This window comes from Sarcophilus harrisii, chromosome 4 (assembly GCF_902635505.1).
Source record: "Sarcophilus harrisii chromosome 4, mSarHar1.11, whole genome shotgun sequence".
NCBI lineage: Eukaryota > Metazoa > Chordata > Mammalia > Dasyuromorphia > Dasyuridae > Sarcophilus > Sarcophilus harrisii.
Genome location: NC_045429.1, coordinates 337,645,305 through 337,663,356, shown reverse-complemented (window position 1 = coordinate 337,663,356; position 18,052 = coordinate 337,645,305). Strand labels below are relative to the sequence as shown.

The 18,052-nt window shown below is 39.2% G+C and overlaps 1 protein-coding gene across 1 annotated transcript in view; it reads left to right on the top strand.

Moving 5' to 3' along the window:
* RAB5C (RAB5C, member RAS oncogene family) overlaps window positions 1-17,446 on the top strand; it is a 44,068-nt gene extending 26,622 nt beyond the window's left edge. The window contains exons 2-6 of the mRNA XM_012548272.3: window positions 8,392-8,654; window positions 14,473-14,624; window positions 15,402-15,524; window positions 16,029-16,122; window positions 16,550-17,446. Of these exons, the coding sequence (XP_012403726.1) occupies window positions 8,489-8,654; window positions 14,473-14,624; window positions 15,402-15,524; window positions 16,029-16,122; window positions 16,550-16,665 (651 nt within the window). The 5' untranslated portion in view covers window positions 8,392-8,488 and the 3' untranslated portion in view covers window positions 16,666-17,446. The remainder of the gene's footprint in view (window positions 1-8,391; window positions 8,655-14,472; window positions 14,625-15,401; window positions 15,525-16,028; window positions 16,123-16,549) is intronic.
* Window positions 17,447-18,052: the final 606 nt, after the last annotated feature.

Sequence of the window (18,052 nt, the reverse complement as noted above, 5' to 3'; positions counted from 1 at the left end):
AAGCATTTATTAAGTGTCTAAACAGACCCTGCTTTCAAAGCGCTTACACTCTTTTCAGGAAATGTGCATATGTGAATATATATACCAGCCTGTTAGAGAGGAAGCACTTTGTGTAGCCTTAAATTCTTGAGCTGTGTCTTAAAAGATAGTGAGGGATTCTTTTAGGCAGACTTGAAGAGGGAAAGCCTGTCAGGCATGGAGGATGGCCCTTGCAAAGTCTGGAATAAGAGGATGGGGTATTTGTGTATGAGGAACAGAAAGGTCATTTTAGTTGTGGACCACCATAAAATGTAGAAAGAGGACCTTTGTATAATGAGGCTGGAAAGAGAAGTTTTAAAGCCAGAGTTCCTGTTTTGTCTTTGAAGCCACTGGTTATTATTGAATAAGGGAGTGACAAAGTCAGATCTATGCTTAAGGAAATCCACTTTGCCCTCTGCTGGGAGAGAGTAGATTGAAGTGGGTAAAGACTTGAGGCAGGGAAAATAATTAAGAGGTCATTGAGATAGTCCATACAGGAGGTTGATGAATCCCTGAACTTAGGTGGCAATTGAATATGAAGAAGGATTTGGATGTGTGAAGTGCTGTGGAAATGGAGGCATTTGGTGACTTACTAGACATAAGGGATGGGTAAGAGTGAAGAACTGAGGATATAACTCCAAGGTTTCAAATCTGGGACACTGCACTTGCAAATGATACTATCAATAGAACTAGGGAATTTTATAAGAGAACCTAGTTTGGATGAAAGGTGAATTCAGTTTTGGATAGCTATCTGAGATATTTCTGGGATTTTCAGTTTGAAATAGCTAGTTGGCAGTTAGATATGGGTAAATGGACCTGGTGAAGTCATCAGCGAAGAGATGATAATTAAACCCTTGGAAGTTGAGTATTCTAAGAGTATAGAAAGAAAAAAGAAATGGGCCCAGGACTGAAACTTGGGACACATTTACAGTGAGGGGTGTGTGATTTGGTAATAAAGTAGAGGAGTGATCAGACAAGTAGGAAGGGAGCTAGTAAAACAGTCAAGAGACTACCTAGTTAGGAGAAAGTGGTCAAAGAACGATAAGGATCAAATGAAGGCCAACAGATTTGGTAGTTATAAAAGATCATTGGTAACTTTGCTGTTGAATGAATGATGGGATCTGAAGCTAGATTGGTTGGAAAGGACAGAACATTTGTGGGGGGAGAGGAAGTAGAGGAGGCACTTGTGTAGACAGCTTTTTCTAAAAGTTTGGCTGAAGGATAGAGAGGAGGGAGGGCATAATAGATTCTGGTGACTAAAGAGAGAGAGAGAGAGGGAGACTTGGGCAAGTTTAAAAGCATCACAGAAGGAACTGAGTGTAGTAATATTTGGTGGGGGGAAATTGAAGATAATTTGGGTACAGTGCTGGAGATGGGAGGAAACTCATTCCTTAGATTGAGGGCACATGTTGGGTTGATCTTGGTAAGGATAAGGGCTACTCATTATCTGAGACTGGGGGGTTGGGAGAGTAAGTCTTGGGAATGTTAAAGGTTTTTGAAATAAGAGAAGCGAGAAGAGGGAGGTCATAATGAATGGCCTTTTTTTTTCTCAGTATATAATTCTAGATCCTAATCTTTGGAAGGCTTAGAGAATAGAAGTTTGGAATAGTTTCTGGGGGGAGAAAGATAGGAAATCAATTAGGGAAGAATAAAACTATTGCCTGGTTGCAATGAATCACCAATCTAAAATTGAATAACATACAATTGAAGTGTACCTCATTGGAGACTTTCTTCAGTTTGCATTCATTGGTTGCAGGTAGGGAGAGGAGACAGATGGTAGTGTTGGGGCTCAAGGGGGACCCCAAAAGTTGGGGTTCCAGACTGGTGTTGTGAGGTGTCTCAAAAGAATTTGCAGGCTCAAACCCATAAGTCAGAGTGCAAAGTTTATTTTAATTGTAACTTCAATTAAAACAGGCTAAATTCCCAAAAAAGTTAGCAAAGAACCAGGGGCTAGAAGTTAAATTTATAGGAAAAAAATGAGAGAAACCAGGTGCTTCATGTCACTGATATGCTAATTTTGTGGCTTAGAAGTGGAGTTGAGGAGTTAGTCTGGTTCTGTCCTTGTGTGCAGGTACAATACCCATAATTGTCTGGGCAGAGCTGGGCGGGGAAGAATGGGGGACCTTCTGGAGGTGGTCTTTAGGTCTGAAACATCACTAGGTCAAGTAGTGGATACCCAATTTTTTTCTGCACTTGCATCATTTAAGCGCCTCATTATTATTGTTCATTAGTCTCAGAAACTGTTATCACTGATCAACAGGTAATCTGACAGCCAGCAATATTTATAGCCATAGCATCCTGCTCATATAGAGTAAATTGGGGCAGGATAACTTAGGGGAAGAAATATATCATCTCCAACTATATCACTTCCAAGGTTAGGTAGTATTAGGGTCATTGCTGCATCCTTCTGGGTTGCACCACATCAGTAGGAGTAAGGTTGGGCAAGGGCCTGAAAGTAACAGGACAGAGTGGGGCAAGGGATTCCAGGGTAGACAATTTGAAATTAAACTGGTTAACCAGAGTCAAAATTGGAGGGAAGAAAGTGAATTCAGAGGTATGGTAGTGGCCTGAGAAAAGTGTTGGAGAGCATCCTAGGAATGAAGAATAGATATAGGAGAATTAAGACACAGGGAATGATTAAGGTTATATATAGTCAGAGATAAGTTAACTTTTCTGGGCTTCCATTTTGTCATTTGTAAAATGAAGAGCATTGGACTAGGTGACCTCTAAAATCTTTTCCATGTTCTCAATTTATGATTCCGTGTTTTCTAATTATCTTTTTTGATGACATTATTATTATTAATTTTTTAATAAACTAGGAAAGAGAATGAAAAGTCTGATCCCTTAATGAGGGTTTGAAGACCTACTTGTTTTGGTAGAGGTTTTTTTTTTTCTGACAGAGAAGGAGGCTGTTAATTTCTCTAGAATTTGGTTTTATTAGCTAAGTGGTCATCACTTACAACTTCTTGGTTTCTGAACAAAAAAAAGATTTCTTGTTAGAGTTGGGGATTTCCTCTTCTATGATCCTGAAAGGTTTCTTATTACCAGATTACTTAGTCTGTCTCATCAGCTTTCTAATTGGACCCATTTCCTGGGTCCAATTTGTAGATGTACATATGTTTAAAATTCTTAGGTATTACATGCTGCTGAGTAACTTACCTCAATATATGCTGAGGTGATTCCTTCTAAAGGTCTGAGCCAAACCTAAATGAACTGATTAATATGCTTCCTTTGCTCCCCTCAAAAAGCCCCACAAAACTCAACTCAGTAAATTCAAAACTAGATATAAATGATTTTGTTAGCCATACTACTGCTCCCTCACAATAGCAAGGATAATTCAAAGATTTCCAGTTTTCTTCCTTCTGAAATAGGTAGTTTATAGAGAAAAACTCAAGTATATACTCTTTAAACATGTATACATGTATAAACATGTATAAAGTATTCAGTATTTTACTAAATATGAAGGAAAGAGAATGAGGAACAAGAAGCATAGCCCTGCCCTCCTGATCTCTTCTAGAGTATTTAAGTAGGATAAAAAAAGTTTAATGTCCAGAAAGGCAGTAGTTTGGGTTAGTGAATTATTTCTCCTGAGGCCGCTTTAAAAAATTGTTAACTTGATTATAAAATATTTAAGACAGAATAACTCTAGTAGAGTTCCCCTATTTTTTCTAGCAGCATGTCCCTTAGATCATACCCTCTATCCATAATTTTCAACCTCTGCTTATCTGGGACTTATCCTCTCCTTTCTTCAAGCATTTCATTAAAAAAAACAAAAAAACAAAAAACCTTTACTATTCCTTAAAACTATTCTGTATTTTTTTTTCTTTATTAAAGCTTTTTATTTTTCAAAACATATGCATGGATAATTCTTCAACATTAACCCTTGCAGAACATTGTGTTCCAATTTCCTCTCCCTTCCTCTATCCCCTCCTCCAGATGGTAAGTAGCCCGATATATGTTAAACACGATAAAAGTATATGTTAAATTCAATATGTGCATACATATTTATACAATTATCTTGCTGCACAAGAAAAATCAAATCAAACCAGAAAAAAATGAGAAATGAAATAAAACGCAAGCAAACAACAACAAAAAGAGTGAAAATACTATGTTGTGAACCACACTTAGTTCCCTCAGTCCTCTCTCATTATCCTATATTTCTCTTCCTTTTCCCAGCCAAATTCCTAGAAAGATGTCATATACTGTTGCCTCCAGTTACCACTCATTCTGATCCCCATTTCTGCCAGTCAACAGAAGCTATTCTTTAGTCACCAATGCAACTGATTTCTCAGTTGATAAATTTAATTGTCTTTTCTCATTTTTCTTCTTTCTTGACTCTGCAGCATTTGACCCTTTCTTTGTAAATATTTTCTCTTCCTTTCCTTTTTCAAAATTCTCCTCTTACCTGTTCTTCTCAGTCCCGTTTGATTTTCAAGGCCCTGACCTGCTCTGTTCTCTCTATCCTGTTCTGTTCAGCTAAATAATTGTCATTTTTAGGCAAATGGCTGACTGCCATATCTACATATCTAGCCCCCTCTTCTCTTTCAAATATATTTGAACATCACGTATCTACTTGTCTGCTAGATAGATCTACCCTGGTATTCCAATTGGGATCTCCCAACTCAACATGTCTAAGACTACTTTGCCCCTAAAACTGCAGAGCTGCCAGATTGCTATTCCCACAGGGCAGGTCAATCTTCACTCAGGAAGCTTCAGTGGTTCTTCATTGCTATTAGGATAAATACAAATTTCTGTTGGCATTTAAATCCCTTTATAGTTTGGTTCCAGCTTATCTTTCTAGGTCCCCCTCACTATGTTCTATGTTTCTGCCAAAATGGCCTACTTGCTATTCCTCATACACATTACTTCTCTGTATCTTTGCACAGGTTCTCTCCCATACCTGGAATGCTATCCTTTCTCGAATCTCTAACTTCTTCAAGCTTTGGTTCAAGTGCCACTTCCTTCAAGAAGTCTTTCCTAATTCCTGCAGCCATTAGTCAGCCTCCTCCCCCTTCCCTGCATCTATTTTGTATATATCTTGCAATTATTCATCTATAAATGTGTTGCAACTTTCTATCCCCTCTTTCCCCACTCCATTAGAACCAATAAACATTGATATGGGGGCTACAATTACCTAACCTCATTGAGGGAATATATATATATATATATATATCCTTTCTAGGATTGGGAGGTGATAGAAACCTTTCTTCTTAAGCTTTTTAGGTGATCTTGGATGCATTGTTAATTATTCCTAACCACTTATCAAAATGTGATTTAAACTTTGAGTCTAAAACAGGATCTAAAGTGGTCCATATCTATTTGCCATAATCTAGGTTATAAAACAATTAATATTTTTTGACTAGAGTGCTAGAGAAATGTTAGAATGCCCAGAATTTTCCGTTATGTTGAGTGATTTTGATCTGTAATGCATAAACATTCAATTCAATAAACACTTTATTAATATATAGTGAGTAATTTATTGGGACTTATTAATATTCCATATTTAGAATACTGTTCTGAGTGAGGAAGAAATCCAAACTGAGATTAACTGAGAGCTTCCTTGCCTACTCTATGGCATTTTAGTAGAAAGATAGGACACTGAAATCTTAAACTTTTTTCTTCAAACTGTTTGGTTTAAAGCGTCTTTCGGACAAAATCTATTTTGGACATGTTTAATTGAGACCTTAAATAACAGTCTGACGGGATTTTTGGAGATAAGCTTCGTTTCCCTTTCATGACAGCCCCTTTGTTGAAGGACGAAAATGATTTCAGACTTCTTATATGCATGTGTTGCTCCCTAAAACATTGGTTTGTGTTGAATCCTTACTATTTGAGTAGTTATAGTTCTTGCAGTGTCAGATTTTTGCTTCCTACACATCCACTCCACTCACTACCTATGTCTTCCCTTGTGCAGTTCTGTGCCCTGGTGCTGCCTGTGAGAAACAGGGATGCAGATCCTCTATATAAAAGGAGATTTGGTAGCAATTTTGACTGCCAGTTAAGTTTTGAATTGAATATGTATGCATTTTTTTAATTGAATGTATGTGTAAAACTTTTGATTCTTTATGAAATTAAGAGAATAAGGGAAATTGTGCTCTGAGTACTTGGAAATGGGAAATGCAGTTTTCAACTTGGCTCCCCAGAGGCTGACAGATTTTTTTTTTTTCTCTGAGCAGCAGACATTAAAAAAAAAATTTATAACTTTTTATTTACAAGATATATGCATGGGTAATTTTTCAGCATTGACAATTGCAAAACCTTTTGTTCCAATTTTCCCCCTCCTTCCCCTTTTCCCCTTCTCCAGATGGCAGGTTGACCAATATATGTTAAACATGTTTATAACTTTTATAAATAAATATGAAGATAATTTTCAACATTCATGTTTATAAAGACTTTATGTTCCAACTTTTTCTCCCTCCCCTTCCCTCCCAAGACAGAAAGCAATCTAATATAGGTTAAATATGTGCAATCCTTTTAAACATATTTCCATATTTGTTATTTTGTAAAAGGAAAATCAGATCTAAAGGGGTTAAAAAAAACACAAGAAAGAAAAAACAGACACAAAGAAGGTGAAAATACTATGCTTCAATCCACATTCAGTCTCCATAGTTCTCTCTCTGGATACACATGATATTTTCCATCCCAAATCTTTTGGAATTGCCTTGAATTACTGGATTGTTGAGAAGAGCCAAGTCCATCACAGTCGCTTTTTTGCCCACTTCACTCAGCATCAGTTTGTGCAAATCTTTCTAGGCTTTTGTGAAATCATTTCTTATGGAACAGTAATATTCCATTCATTCATATACCATAACTAATTCAGTCATTCCCCAACTGATGGGCATCTACTTAATTTCCAACTTCTTTGCTGCTACAAAAAGAGTAAGCAGCAGACATTTTAACTAGTACTATAACCCATATTTCTATTGAAGATGAATTGCTTATATCCATGAGGATTGTTTTCTATTGACTGAGGTATACTGCTTTCTTATGATACCTAAAATAATGGAATATCAAAAGGCTTTTTGCTAGATAGTCTTAATATGATAATTCCCATCTCTCACCCAGTAACTTGTAGTTTTATATAGTGAACCGAACCAGTGCACATACTGGAGGAATGAAAAGACAAATCATGCATTTCCTGCCCTCAAAGAGTCTAAGTAGGAGTAAGATTATATAAACAGATAAAACATAAAATATATATAGAATTAAAACTTCTGGAGGAGAGGAAGGAGAGGGATATTAACACCACAGGTCGAATCAGGAAAGATCTTTTGCAGGAGGTTGCACTTGAGCTGAGCCCTGGAAGGAACCAGGAATTACAGAACGCTGAAATGAGGAAAGAGAACATTATAAGTATAGGAAGTAAAGTTGGTATAAAATTGGGAGATAAAAATATTTTGCCCTGGAAACTGCAGGCAGACCAGATGTTAAGAGAAGTAATGTGCAGTAATTCTGGAAAAATATGATGCCAGATGAAGGGGCTGTAAATGCTCAACTAAGAGGCTTGTGTTTTGTCCTAAAAGTTCTAGGGAACTCCTTGAGCGTCTTAAGTTGGGGAATAATATGATCAATCTCACGCTTTAGGAATATTGGTTTGGCAGCAGCAGCAGGGACCATAAATTAGACTAAGAATGCTTATTTAATGTCTTATTTAAGTCCAAATGAGAAGTGATGTGAGAGTGGTTGAGAGTGTGTGTGGAGAGAAGAGGATGGATCCAGGATCTTTTATGGAGATAGACTTACATGCAGGCAGGACAGGACTACTTTTCTCTTCTCTTTGGCCTCTTATTCACATTCAAATGTTCCTTTAAGACAAGCCCTATCCTAAATTCCCTTATCTCTCCACTCGACTTTTCCCCTAGAAGTTTGTATGTGTGTGGGGAAGTAGGGGGTGTGCACTTTGTTCATTTTATATTTACTTACCTTTCTTAGTGCTGTTTCTCTCCATTAGAATATAAAGTACTTGAGGGCAGATACAATTTTGTTTTCTTTTGTATCTGTAGTGGGAAGCATCATGGTTTTGCATATAGTGTAGGTACTTAAACATTGGAATGAATTAGGATTCAGAAGCAGTATCCTTTGGAGAGCCCTAAGGTTAGGAGTCAGGAAAGCTGGGATTTCTGGTTTTTCCTGCCTTGAAACTCAGTTCCTCAATTTTTTTCTATCTGATAATGCCTGAGGCTCGTTTTCTGTTTCTGAGATGCTATGAAGACATGTGGAGTATAAATCTCAGAAATCTTCTGACTTCAGAGGGAATTATGGTGGGGCTTCAGAACAAACATACAGGGAAGAGAAGACTATAGAGGAAGGGCTTTAGTGAGTAGTCTTTTCCTTTGAACTAATTCCATTCTCCCTATCTCTTCTCCTCTTCAGCTGGAGGCCTCCTCTCCCCACTAAGTGCCTCTGCACTCAGTATTGGCCTCCCACCCCATCCCCCACGCTCATTGGTGCCACTGCTGTGGGACGGGCCATGGCGGGTCGGGGAGGCGCAGCACGACCCAATGGACCAGCTGCTGGCAACAAAATCTGCCAATTTAAACTGGTCTTACTGGGGGAGTCAGCAGTGGGCAAGTCCAGCCTTGTTCTCCGCTTCGTCAAGGGACAATTTCATGAATACCAGGAGAGCACAATTGGAGGTAAGCTCTGCCAAAGGGAACCTGACTGGGGAACGGGAATGGTAGAACAGAACTTCATGGTGTCCAGTAGCCAAATAAGAAGAATAGTTTTGTAGGGAGGAAACTCTGGCTTACTTTCCCAGGCTGCTCTTAATGCTTGGCTCCCTTCCTCTACATCAGTAATTTCTTTATACCCACTATTCACCTTTCCATCATGTCATGAATGACCCTTCACTTGAATTCTTCACAAATGCAAATTTAGGGAGTCATCCCTGAGATTTGGGGTGAGGGAGAACATAGACACAGAGAAAACCATAGGAAACAGAGCAACATACATACAGTAGAAGACAGAACCTTGGTATGAATTAAAACAATAAGTCCTAAGGGACAGTATTTTAAAGAATTGGCCAAAACTAACCCGGATGTATCCCTGCATCAAGCATTACATGCTTAGCATGTACAATGTACTGGGCTGGAGAAGATTTAAAGAATAAGATAGAATCCCTGTTCTCAAGGAATTCATATTCTTCCTTGTATTATAGTCATGTAGATTTACATTCCCTTCTAGCTTTTAGGCATCATAAAACATTTGGATCAGGTCAAGAAGGGAAGAGAAGCCTTCTGGTTTGGTGAGAGACTTAAGGGAACACTTAATGGAAGAGGGTAGATGGTTTTTTATGGGCCCTGAAGAAAGCATGTTTTCATCAGGTGCAAGGAGACAGTTATTCCTTGAATGGGGAATGAATTAAATACAAGGTCTAAAGCAGGAAAGCACTGAGAGGGATGTTTTCAGGGATTGAGAGTTTCATTTGGAATACAGAAGGGGAATAGCATCAAATGTTGAAAGGAAGTTGGGTCCACCTTGTAGAGAGTCTCAAATGGCAGGGTGGATTTTGGCTTTCATTTGGTAGCAATAGAGAACCATGAAAAGTTTTTGACCAGAGAAGTGACATCATCAAATTTGTACATTGTGGAGATTAATTAGATGCTGGTAGGATGGATTACTGTGAGAAAACACCGAGACAGGGACACCAATTAAAAATACTTTTGGAGTAGTCATAGGATTTAAAGCTAAGAGGCATCTCGGGACACCTGGTCTAATCTCTTCCTTTTATAGATGAGGAAATTGAGGCCTAGTGTGGTGAAATGATTTCTTCAAGATCTCACAGATACAAGCATCAGAGGAAGGATCTGAACTCAGGTCTTCTAACTTTACAATCAGTTCTCTTCCCATGTAGCTGCTTGCCAGGGAAAATCTATGAGAGCCTGATTTGGCAGTAAAAAATGTAAAGGCTAGTAATGAGGTGGAATCAGTAGATATGGGAGTAGCCAAAGCTCACTCTGTGGGTAGGAGCCTAGCTGATTAAGAGAATAATGATGCCATTAACAAAAAATAGGGAAGTCAGGTAAGAGATAAAAGGGCAGGGGTTAAGAGATAATTTCATTTTTAAATATGCTTATATTTATATACAAGTAGAAGATATAGGTAGAGATGTCAAATGTTTGAAAATTTAAATCTAGAATAGGAATAAGTCAATGCTAGAGGCAGATTTGGGAATCTTCTACTTAGGGGTGATAGCTGTGAAACCATGAATGTGGAGTAGAACAAGGGAGAAAAGAAATAAAGACAGAGCCTTCGAATATACTGATCTAATATTTAAAAAAAAAAAAAGTGGGGGGCAGCTAGTTAGTGTATTGGATAGATCACCAGCTCTGAAGTTAGGAGGGCCTGAGTTCAAATCTGGTCTTAGACACTTAACACTTCCTAGCTGTGTGACCCTGGGCAAGTCACTTAACTTTTTTGCTGAGGCAAAAAAAAACAAAAGTGAGGTGGGGTAAGGCAGAAGGCTTTTTTCTCTCTCCATGAGTAAGGGAGATCTAAACATAGTTTAAAGAAGATAGAAGCAAAGTACTAGCCAGAGGAAGTGGAAGGGGTGGTAGGGAGAGGACAGGGAGAATTGGTAGGAATTTTTTATCCCAGGAACAGAACACTCTTAGAAAAAGTGTGCAGAAATCCTGGTTCTTCTCTAGGCTACTCTCTAGAAAAATATTTCTAGACCATTGACCCGAGACCAACAAACTACCTCTTCTTGTCCCAACTGCAGGCATTCATTTCCCAAAATTTGCCTGGTGCATCAGAAGAGGGCTGGGTTTCCTGAAGCTGACCTTTACCCCATCTTTTAAGCTATATGAGCTTAAGTCCATGTGAGCAATTTTCTCCGCCCCAACTGACAGTCAGCATTTAGGATGTGAGGCTCTCCTATCCCCTTCTAAGGAATTATTTATTAGTGTGATTTCTCAGTGACCTGTGCCCCAGGAGTGGCATTCATGACAGAGTTAAGATTGTCTGGATTTGAGTTACTATCTTTTCCCATCTTGGTTAGTAAGTTAGTAAGAGATTTTTAGACAGCTGGAGACACAAACCAGTCCTATCAGCAGTTTTCCTGCTGCTTCCTCAGCACTTGGTTCAAGAGGAAGAGATGGGGAAATGAGGTGGCAACCTACGTCCTTTGGGGAAGAGAGTAGGGGTGGGGTAGGAGAAGGAAAAGGAAGAAGACAACCAGCCTTTTGAACAAAGCAGCTTTGGCCAGGAATCCTTTGGCTCAAAAGGGATTGTGTGCATTTTAAGTTTCTGGTATCTCCTTCAGAGTCCATGCTCACCCTAGTGGTGAGAATCCAGATGACTATATTTTCCCTCATGTTCAAGTAAGGAAGTACCTAACGTGTATACTAGAGTTGCAAAGTCTTTGTCTAATGGTCTTGCTATTTGCATGTTGATTTTTCTGTTGTTGCATTACAGGAAAGGGATGCTTTTAGCTAGTTCATCCAGCGATGAAATGGGTCATGCTTTTGGCTTTCTGGGTAATAGAACTTGAACATCTCATTGCATATGCTATGAAGAATTGAAGGCTGGGGGAGAGAGCCCTTGGACCAACAAAGTGTATAGTGACAAGAATATCACCCTCATTTATCTTTATCCAAGGCATAGTTCTAATCATGTCTCTCTTCATTCAGAAACTCTCAGTGGGTTTTCTATTGCTTCCAGAATAAAATACAAAATTAGTCTGGCTTTTAAGGCCCTCTTCAGCCTGGCTCCAACCTAAGTTTACATTACTCCCTATGCTTCAGCAGAACTGGACAAGTAATGGTTCCTCAAACTCTGCAGATATCTCTGTACATATTTGTACATATAGAGTACTCTTACTCATTTCTGACTCTCAGAAACTTCTTTGAGAATCAGCCCAGATTCTACCTCACTTTGTATCAATATGCTTTGTATCCTTCCTCAGAAAACCAGTTTCTTGAAGACAAGTACTATTTCTTTCTTTGTGTTGCGTCCTTTGCACCTACTATATATAGTTCCTTCTACTAAAGAGATGACACTTTATGTTTCTTTTATTTGAATTGATGGCCCATAACTGACCTGAATGGCAGGATGCTAGACTGAAATAATAAATTCCCTTAGGGAGATAAGCTAGGAAGTATTAAGAGGAATAGATTCATAGAATATGAAATAAAAACCAGACCTGAGAATGAATCTTTTTTGCATGATATGGGACAAGTGATCATCTACCTTATGCTTGAGAATCATTAATCGATCATGAAGTCTTTGGCCAAGAGGAGCCTACTACCTCCTAAGGCTCCTTATTCTAATTGCCAGGAAGTTCTTTACATCAGGTTTAAATTTGCCTCTTTGCAACTTCTACCCCTTTTTTCTAGTTCTATCCCCTGTGGTGAGGCAGAACAAATCTAATTTCATTTCCAAGTAATTTCCAATAACTGAAGGGAACTCAGACCCCTGTCTTCTCTTCTTTAGACCATTACTCTTTCAGCTAATTATTTGTTGACAAGAACTGAAGACTACCTTCCTGAGTATCCTCCTTTGGGCATTCCTCAGTTTATCTGTCTTCCCGGAATTGGGAATATTTATTCCTGGTGTGGTTTAGTTTGATCAGGGCAGAGGACATTAAGACTGTCACCTTCTCATTCCTGGATACTTTGCTTCTTAGTGCAGTCTTTTTATTTTAGCTTACATCCATATTGCATTAGTAAGCTTAGAGATAACCAAAACCCTCAGTTCTTTTTCAGATCAACTAACCATACAAGCCTCTCTTGTATTTGAAATTAGTTTTTTTTTTAACTCAAGTAGAAGATTTTACATTTATTCCTGTTGAATTCCATCTTCTTTAATTGGCCCAGTATTTTAGCCTGCCAAGATCTTTCTGGATGCATTGCATTAATTATCCTACATAGCTTTGTTAATGAAGACTTCATGATCAAGTAATGACAAGTTTTTAGGTTCTGCCATTCAACCAATTCCAAATCTACCTTATTGTATTATCTATCTTGTAACTCCCTTCTTTCCATTTTCTCCACAAGAACATGATAAAATATATGCTAAATCCAATATATGTATACATATTTATACAATTATCTTGCTGCACAAGAAAAATCGGATCAAGAAGAAAAAAAAAACTGAGTAAAAACCAAAATGCAAGCAAACAACAACAGAAAGAGTGAGAATGCTATGACCTGTTTTTGTTAAAGCCAGGCTAACTTTGTAATCACTGATTCCTTTTCTAGATGCTCACTAACCATCTTTTTTAATGATAGGTCCTAGAATTTTGCAAGAAATCAAAAGTCATTCTTCCCAGCTCACAGTTTCCAGGCTCCATTCTCTCTCTGATTGAAAATATGAAGGGAAAAAAAAAGAAGAAATAAATATGAACATATTTTCTTTGTTCCTGAAATCTCTCCCATTCTACACATTCTTTTCTTTTAAAAAATAAATGTTCATTTTTCTTCGTTCTTCCCTTCTCTCATTTAACATACTTGTTGACAAGACAAAGCAATCAAAACAAAATTTCTTAGTACTGAAACAGATATAATTTGTACCTATTCCCTGTCTTCCCTGCCTCTAGCCATGAAGCAGAGAGACAATTTTTTTTTTTTTTTTAAATTTTCTGTCCTCTGGGACAGTCATTGGGTTTTCTGTTACTTGGTATCCAACTTCTTTTGGTAATCTTTTTGTTTACATCATCATTGTGATGATTTTGGTCTCTTGGGTCTGCTTATTTTGTTTTCCATAAGTTCATATGTATCTTTACACAATTCTCTGAATTCCCGATTCACCACTTTTTTTAACCATACAGTGATATATTACATTACGTTGATATTTTTTCAACCATTCTTCCTTGACAGGTAAAATTTTTAATTCATTACTATCCCAAAAAGGACTGCTGTGAATATCTGATATAGATTAGACTTCCATTGATATCTTTGCTTCTTTGGACTAATGTTCTCTAAATTTCACTGACAACATTTCAGCGGTTATTTCTTCTGGTGCTTTTAGTATCCAAAATATAGTTGAGCAGGCCTACGTATACTGAACTCATCAAGGGTGACAGGGGAGCTCTTATTATTTCTTAGTTATTTTGGATATCAATTCCATATTAGCCACATTTGTGGGATCCTTCATTAACTGTCCTCTTCCATATGCATGCATAGATGCATGCACGTGTGCGCGCGCGCGCGCGCACACACACACACCCCTAATATGTTATGAACCATTCATGTCATGTCCTGGTTGGTTGGTTGGTCTGCTTTCCCATTACAACCTACCCATTTTCTTCTCCTGACTTTTTCACATTTATTCCAGTCAAAAGCTTCTCGTTATCAGCCCTTTACTTCCCTTGGAGCAAACTCCTCAATTCCAGAATTCCAGTTGGAGAATTCATTTCCTACTGCAAGATTAGTAAAGGATATTGGGCTTCTCTGTAGTGTCCATTGTGAGTGGGTCTTATTTTCCCTATAACCCATAAGATGGCTTCTCTTTCAGCGGCCTTCCTCACACAGACTGTCTGCTTGGATGACACAACAGTCAAGTTTGAGATCTGGGACACAGCAGGACAAGAGCGGTATCACAGCCTGGCTCCCATGTACTATCGGGGTGCTCAGGCAGCCATTGTGGTCTACGACATCACAAATACAGTAAGGACATAATTTATTTTTCCCTCATCCTTATAGAACTTGATTTCTAGAGCTAGATGAGCCCTCTACCTTTGATATTTACTAACTGTAACTTGAAACAAGTCATTTTACCTCTGATCCTGTTCCCTCATCTATAGAATGAAGAACTTTTTGATTTAGAGTACCCTAAACCAATTTAATTCCCCTCTCCCTCCCCACCCCCAGGCAATTGGGGTTAAGTGAATTGCCCAGGGTCACACAGATAGGAAGTGTTAAGTGTCTGAGGTCAGATTTGAACTCGGGTCCTCCTGACTTCAGGGCTGGTGCTCTATCCACTGTGCCACCTAGCTGCCCCAAATCAATATAATATTAACATAATACATGTATATAACCTTTAGTTTATCTGTTATTTATCAGTTTAAGTAGGCATTCCAGAAGATGACCTTAATCTCAACTCTCATCTTGGTTTTTAAAGTATTTTCACTTGAGTCATTTCAGACCAATGCTCTCCTAGTTCTGGCCTGGATTAAATAAACTGTTCAGCAAAATCAGCTGATACAATGAATAAAGCTAGCAACACAGGTTGCAGTCTGTTTTCCACTCCAAAGCTTTTGCTTTCCAGATCACTCTTGCTTCTCTGTTGTGTCAGTGAGACATTGGTTTCCTTGACTCTGAGTTCTGAGTGCCCAGGAGTGGGTGAGCTTTGGGATATCAGTCAGTATCTCAGCTTGGTAGTAAATTCAGTGGTGGAGAACCTTTTTTCCATTCCTTTGGTAAGTCCCCCTGTCCCACCTCTAGGATACATTTGCACGGGCCAAGAACTGGGTGAAAGAGCTGCAACGGCAGGCTAGTCCCAACATAGTCATTGCACTCGCCGGCAACAAGGCTGACCTGGCCAGCAAGAGAGCTGTGGATTTCCAAGTGAGTAAGGGCCCCTCATCTTGTGTCCTCTTTCCCTTACCTAAACTTGTCTAAAGTAAGAGCCCAGAGGCTTAAAGAAGGCAGCATGTCAAGGTTGGAAAGATTACTTCTACTCTCTAACCCTATATAAAGGGAATTTTGTTCCTTGTGTCTCCTTTCTCTTTGTAATGGATTTTCCTAGGCTTGGAGGGAAGAGGGGATTGAGGATGACAGCAAACCTTGGAGCTGTAGCTGTTTGCTATTCTTTCCCTAGGGATAGGAGAAAAACAAGTAGGATTGGGAATGAAGCTCATGAATATTTTGTGAGATGAATGGGAATATCCTGAGTAGTGGTAATGGAAGGAGTCAAAAATTGCTCAAGTCAAAGGCTATTGCAGAACAAAAAATTTAGACCTAAGTACAAATTAGGGATGGGGGGGGGATGGGGGAGATGGTAAGGGGGTGGTAAGGAGAGGATACTTTGGAGTCTCTAACCAAGATAGTTTCTCTTTCTTTCTATCCAAGGAAGCACAAGCCTACGCAGATGATAACAGCTTGCTGTTCATGGAAACATCAGCAAAGACAGCAATGAATGTGAATGAAATTTTTATGGCAATAGGTGAGTTCCTTTGTATCCTCCCTTCCTGTAATATCAAATTGTATCTTGGACCCAGTACCTTCCTGTCTTGGGTTCTCTAGGTCGTTTACTGTTTGCAAACTCCCTTTTCTTTGATGTTAGGTAAAATCTACCCTTTTAATAGATAATCCCTGGTGTCTTGACCTCAAGAACAAAGCCAATAACCCAGAGCATTTATACCATTTCTCATCTGTTACTCCAGTTATTTGGATCCTGTGTCATCTAGAGGTCTGGGATGCCCTGTTTGCTTGTTGGGAACCAGCCATCACCCCTCAGAGGTTTTGCTTTTGCTCTGAAATCACCAGCTTAAAATTGAGGGCTACTATCAGAGCTCATGTGTCGGGATTTGGATTCAGCTAGGCATTCTGTCTTGGCATGAGTGGTTACTCTTTCTTCTTTCACCCTCCAGCCAAGAAGCTGCCCAAGAATGAGCCCCAGAATGCACCTGGTGCCCCGGGCCGGAATCGGGGTGTGGACCTCCAGGAAAACAGCCCAACCAGCAGGAGCCAGTGCTGCAGCAACTGAGCACCCATTGCCCACCCACTGCCCCCCACCTCTCCCTGCCTGAACAACCTGACTGGAATCCATTCTAACCAATCGCACTTAACGAGAGCGAGCCGCCGCCATGGGGGGGCCTGCCGTGATTTCTCCATATATTTTTTGATCGTAGGCTGGAGGGAGCTATTCCACCCGCACCTTTCTGTACAAATACTAATTCAATTTTAAGTCTTAAGTCACTTTTTTAATATATATGAACTTCAGCTCTTCCTACCCCACCCCTCTTATTCTTTTCTGGTGGTAGCTGCATGTCCCAATCCTTCTCCCTACCCTTGTATTTTTTAGGGGTGGGGGGATAGGGAGGTGGTTACAACCCTCCTGTCCCTTTTTCTGATTGGGAGAAATATTGGTAGCACCTCAGTCTCATTATATCCTTACTCACCACCTTGGAGTGGGTTTTGTTTATTTTGGGACAGAAGGAAAACCCTGGATGGGGAAGGAAACTAGGAGGATTTTCCCTCAGCTGGTTCTTATTGGGGCCACCCTACTCTTTTACCCCACCCCACTGACTCACAGCCCAGAGAGAAACAGCATTATTATGGCAGCCAAGAACCCTTTCCCCAAATCTCCTGCTACCACCTGGACCTCTGGCTCTGAGCCCTATTTTGACCAAATCATAATGATGAGTATTTGGGGGGGAGGGGGGAAAGGGAACGAACCAACTTTTTCTGTATTTTGTATTGTATGTTTTCTTCAACATGTAACCAATCAGTATCTTGTCAATATAGTACACCAATCGACCTCTCAACTTGACTCTTTATTTGTTTTAATATTGTTCTTCTCTGTTATTTACAAACACATCCTAGTAACTTCTGAGATGAATAAAAATGCTATATATATATATATATATATATATATATATTTTTTTTTTTCCAATTAAGAAGGGGGAAAGTATTTTCCCCACATCCTGAGCCAGAAAAAGGTAATGTCACATGAGAAGTGGGCCTAGATGGTAACTTTGAATTATCTTTTCCTCAATTTCCTCTTCATCGAGAGTTCTGTGGCCCATAGAAGTAGATTTGGGTCTGCTGGAACTTTTGACGTGACAGGAGATGCTAACCAACCCTTTCTCTCCCCCCCTCCCCATCTTCCCTTATTTTCTTGGAGCTATTTGGAAAGTAGTTAGTTGTCAATGATATGTCTTCTTGTTAAGCCAAAAGAACAAAGAGTTTCCCATCTGCTTTAGGCGGGATCTTGTTACCTTGTTGACTAGCCCATCCCTTCTTTTTCTAAGACCTCCTAACTCTCATTGGAAGTAAATATATTTGCAAAAACCTGAATTGAGGACCAGTGGCTGTTCTCTGGTGGAGGTGCATCTACTAGGTCCTTGAAATCAAATCAATTTTAGTATAAG